This window comes from Harpegnathos saltator, unplaced genomic scaffold (genome assembly GCF_003227715.2).
Source record: "Harpegnathos saltator strain DR-91 unplaced genomic scaffold, Hsal_v8.6 scaffold668, whole genome shotgun sequence".
Classification (NCBI taxonomy): Eukaryota; Metazoa; Arthropoda; class Insecta; order Hymenoptera; family Formicidae; genus Harpegnathos; species Harpegnathos saltator.
This window is the reverse complement of record NW_020230502.1, coordinates 12,701-17,239: the sequence shown is the minus strand read 5'-3', so window position 1 is coordinate 17,239 and position 4,539 is coordinate 12,701. Positions and strand designations below refer to the sequence as shown.

General features: G+C 46.6%; 1 protein-coding gene across 2 annotated transcripts; it reads right to left on the bottom strand.

The window, feature by feature from the left end:
- Positions 1-3,166: 3,166 nt before the first annotated feature.
- Positions 3,167-4,138, bottom strand: LOC112589948 (uncharacterized). 2 transcript variants are annotated; one of them, XM_025305034.1, is made up of 3 exons: positions 3,791-4,138; positions 3,428-3,670; positions 3,167-3,347 (listed from the first exon to the last, which is right to left on the bottom strand). In XM_025305034.1, the coding sequence occupies exons 2-3, from the start codon at positions 3,525-3,527 to the stop codon at positions 3,217-3,219; spliced, it is 231 nt and encodes a 76-aa protein (XP_025160819.1). In that variant the 5' UTR covers positions 3,528-3,670; positions 3,791-4,138; the 3' UTR covers positions 3,167-3,216. The 2 variants fall into 2 exon arrangements, with proteins under 2 accessions (XP_025160819.1, XP_025160818.1); XM_025305033.1 differs by lacking the exon at positions 3,167-3,347 and having other exon boundaries at positions 3,400-3,670.
- Positions 4,139-4,539: the final 401 nt, after the last annotated feature.

The following is a 4,539-nucleotide window of genomic DNA, read 5'->3' as shown; positions in this document are numbered from 1 at the left end:
ACCCACTCCTTGCTTTTGGGGCCTATGTGCCTTCAATCTCTTCCTAACTATCTTCCTCCTCGTCCGGGGCCTATACTCCAACGCACCCGGGGACATAATCAGAGGATCCCCCTGCATCGGTCCACGTTCAATCTCCCTCGTCTTCCGCCTCCTTTCATTCAACCTTGGCGAGAAAATCATCTCCAGCCAACCCCCATCAAAGGTTTCCACCACGGCCTCGTTTACAGCTGAAGCCGGCATCACTCCATCCCGTATCATCCTACCTGCACGGCCAGAGTGCACGATAACCGTGAAGCAGCCACCAGCACTCAGCTTCCTATTGAACGCCGAATCCTCCAGGAACTGTACGGCGGCTCTCCCATTGTACAGGGGCCACTCGAACTTATTGAAGCGAGCTCCAGAAGCCTCGTACACCCCATGGCCCAACCTCTTAGGAGAATGGCACGGCACCGACCCCGGTTCCCCTGCCAGGACAGGCTTTAATTCACTGAAGACAATGCCCATACGACCAGGGCCCGGCACGTCTTCTATCCACTCCCTAGGCCTTAATGTCTCCGTGTATCCTCCTCCGGGGTAACTCTGGACCCTCTTTCCCTCCGATCTCTTCTTATCCTCTTTTTGCTGGACTAAGTCCGAGTCCTTCCTCCTCCCAACGGCCTCAGAGACGGTAGCCCCCTTAGAAGTAGAGGGGCCGGCCACTGCCAACCCCTCCTCCGGATCCTGGTCTAATGACGACAAGGCGGCAGCAGGGCCAGTACAGCCACCATGCTGCCCCCCGGGTCCAACAGGCGCCGACACCCACTTTCAGGACCACATCCTTCGATGCCTCCATATGCCCCACTCCAGAAGAACCCTGCTCCTTCTTATCTTCTGGTCCCTCCTTCCCCTCCTTCCGACGATCTAGATCCAGATCCTCCTTCCCGATCTCCCCTCCAGCGGCGGTAGGACTTTAGAGGAGGAGCCCGCCACAAACTCCGTCTCCAGCCCGACGCTTGATGTCGACGTGGGAGGGGCCGGGACAATACTCCTACCATCACGCCGTTTCCCGGTTCCGAAGTCCGGGATGGATTTCCCACCTTTCTTCATATATAATCCATAAATTATGGAGGGTACGAGCCGACAACCTCGGGTTTGATTTCGGGGTTTTCCTTCCCCTAAGTCGGCTGCCACACAGGCTAACGAGCCCGACCTGCCCGCGCTGTGGGGGCCATTGGGCCATAGCCCTCCGGCTCCTTAATACCCCCGGAAGGCAGCTGCCCATCCCGGGGGGGGGGGACGCTCTTAGTTGAATCCCTCGGTATAGACCAATCCGGCAAGGTAAGACCTGCCAGGAGCCGTGACTCCCGCCAGCATAGCTCTACACTTCATTGGGACCCGTAAGCCACTCCACCACGACAAGGTGGTGTCCACAGGAGTGGTTGCCTGAAATACCCTTCAACCCGAAAGCTTTTGGCAACATTGACAATCGCATCGGCATATAATTAATGCTGTCTATGAATTTAGTTTGCTCAACGGTTAATAGTACAATTTTCATACCGTTTAAAATAAGTTTTCGTTCAACGTATCTGCTACTTTCGACCATGTAACGGAGAATAAATTGCGAGTCGAACGCACTTGCGTTGTGCGCGCTGCAAATGATCTGTTTGAAGCTCTTCGTCGGTCTTGTCTCGGCAAAATCGACAAATTACTTCACCGAGTTATTGTGAAATATTAATTCACGCACACCGCACCAACGACAACGCACAGTCATGTCGTCTATCCCCACGAATCACATATTTGCTGCGCGATACAAAGTGTAGTGCTGCGGTTACAAAGTGTAACCACGTGTGTTTTAACATTTTCGCTGCCTTCGACTGCATCATCCTGTCGTGTCTCAAAATCATAAAACACAAATGCGATGCGATCCTTCTTCCGTTCGCATGTTTCTACGTTCTTATTATTTTCATCCGCCATTTCAGTTTCACTAGCGTTTTCCGCTTGCGTTGAATTTTTCGATAATCCATCAGTATGACGAAGAGGGCGCGTGAAACAGAGATGGTTCAGTGGTTTTGACGACGCACAAATAAACTATACAGCATTTGTGTTTTTTTCTTGAGTTTTATAAAAGTCCACATTTGTTGCAAATCCGAAGAATGCTACAGACGCTCGATATTGTCTCGACATTGTATGACTTTGGGGCACGATAACGCTCGAAGCAGGCGGTACCGTAAAACGCACGCTGGCACATGTTACAATGGATTAGTTGAACTGTTTCTTCACACGCTGGAACAGCGAAACACCGGAAACATGCATTTGAACACCGATGCCCTCTTTCAGGCTTATATCCGCGGTTGCAACGAACGCAATAACCCCCGCTTCCACTAGCAGCTCTTAAATTCAATATTGGATTAAAATGACGACTGCGCTTGTAATACATAATATTTAGTTTATGTCTAACCGCGCGACCTAGAGAGACGAGCACCCCGCTGCCACCGTATAACGGAGGCGCACCACCAGCAAAAGAGCTAAAATTATAAACAGTGATCACCGCATCGTACTTGGCGACATAGAATTGGAAACGCTCGAACTCTGGAATGTTACACCCTTCATCGGGTAACACCAGCTTTCCGCATAAGTTCGAGTGCTAGCTCTTGCTGCATCACAGAATTCTGTTTTCTCACAGCATTCCATTTTGCGTGAAGCTCCTCAGTGCGCACATTCCCGCGTTCAATATAAATCATTGCAACTACAAGCGAGCGCGGGAATAGATTATCTGTATTGTTTATAATAAGGATCGAACGTTTCGCAACTCCTTCATGCGTTAATTTGTTCGCTTTTGCTCCTTGTCCCGAAGGTAACGCGACATTGAAAACATTAACAGTAAAATGCTCCAGTATATCGTGACCTCCAGCACTTTGAACTAGCGAGCTCACAAGATTCCAAATATCACCATGGCTCAAGTCACATGCTGGGCGAAACGATAAACCTGCAGGTCCCTGAGTTAAGTCTGCTGAAGCAAACGATAACCCGACGTAGTCGTTTAGGCCGGTCGAGTTAACCGCGTAGGCATAGATTTCGCGGAAAACATTTTCGAGATAATGCACGATATCGTTATCGTCGAGGGGAAACCTAATTTTGATACACACTTCCCTACCGAGAATATTAAATTTTCTAAATTTACGCATCCTTTCCCCATAAATTTGAATAAATTTATAATCGGTCTCGCTAATATTAGCTCTAATTAGGGAAGTTTCCAGTGCGTTCCAGCGGAAGTTCCCCATCTTCTCCTTCAACATCCTCCTCTTCTTTTTCGTCGTGTTTGTCTACCCCATAGAAATCTGACTGTTCGTATCCACCGCCCTGTTGCACTGTAAAAATTTAATTTTTAATTTTCTTAAATTTTATGCGTGACGCGTAGAAATGAATTACGAGTTCAATATCACCCTACCTACGTGATAGTTTTCGAGCAAGAAACGAATATCGAAGGGCTTGGCATGGAGACGGCTGTGCTGCACCTCTTCAGCCGATGCTTCCTCAATATCATGCATCTCTTCACAGGTTGTGTAATTAGAGATGATGAACTGAGGGCTGCGTCATTCCTCAGCGTTTCTTCTACTTCTTCACTGTTGGAATGTTGTAATGCGGGCGGTAAGACTGTCTATTCAGGGAAAAGCTCTTTCGACGCTCTTCGCTTTCGAGAGAAACATTGAGAAAGATTGAACGAGAGAAAAGATAAAGATTAATGGAGAAACCTGCGGCATTATAAAATTATTTCTTATGTTACTTTAGGAATGAATAATAAAAGACTTACGTTGTAGTAAGGAACATGTCACGAACGTGGTTACCGATGTCAAGTTCATTTTCTCCGAACAATCTTCGAGCTTCCACAATATCTACAGCAATTTCACAAAGTCGCTGATCACTTTTAAAATGCTCACACGCAAATAGCATTCCCAATAGAGTACTACTGCATGAGGCCGCGAGACCATAAAACGTTAAATAATTACACTCATCGTTATTAGCCACGAGTTCGCGCAAATACCTCTCGCGCTCGATGAGAGGATTTATAGTCGATGCCACGATAATACAGGCGCGAACGGTTTCAATTAGCGACGACATCTTCTCAACACTTTCTTCGATATTACTTAAATACGTGCCACAATACGCGACCGCTGTTGCGGTGGAAGTGAACGAAAAGACGAAAGACGGTGCCTTCGTCAGCTTTTCCTCTACTCTATTTTTACGCTTTCAAGAGGCACGGTAGTGCCTCGCGCCAAGTTCAAGTTGCAATGAAGTTGCGCCCGAACGGCCCTTCAATTATAAGGACCGCTTCATACAATTTATAAGTAGTGTTACGCGATTTAGCTGGATAATAAACAAGTAAGTATAAATTAATAACATTTATATATTAATAATGTATGTACGTGACGTATATATAAAATTACAAGTAAATACAAGCGCAATGTATGTTACTTTTAGAAATTTCAAATTCAAATTTTTTGTTAAAGGTATATACATGTACATAACAAATTTTTACAAATAAAACTTAAAGATAATACA

Excerpts from the sequence above, each read along its gene's own strand:
- LOC112589948 (XM_025305033.1), bottom strand. The coding sequence starts at position 4,098 with ATGTCGTCGCTAATTGAAACCGTTCGCGCCTGTATTATCGTGGCATCG. Across the intron at positions 3,671-3,790 it reads GACATGTTCCTTACTACAAC|CGAAGAGCGTCGAAAGAGCT; the intron begins GTAAGTCTTTTA and ends TTCTCTCGAAAG.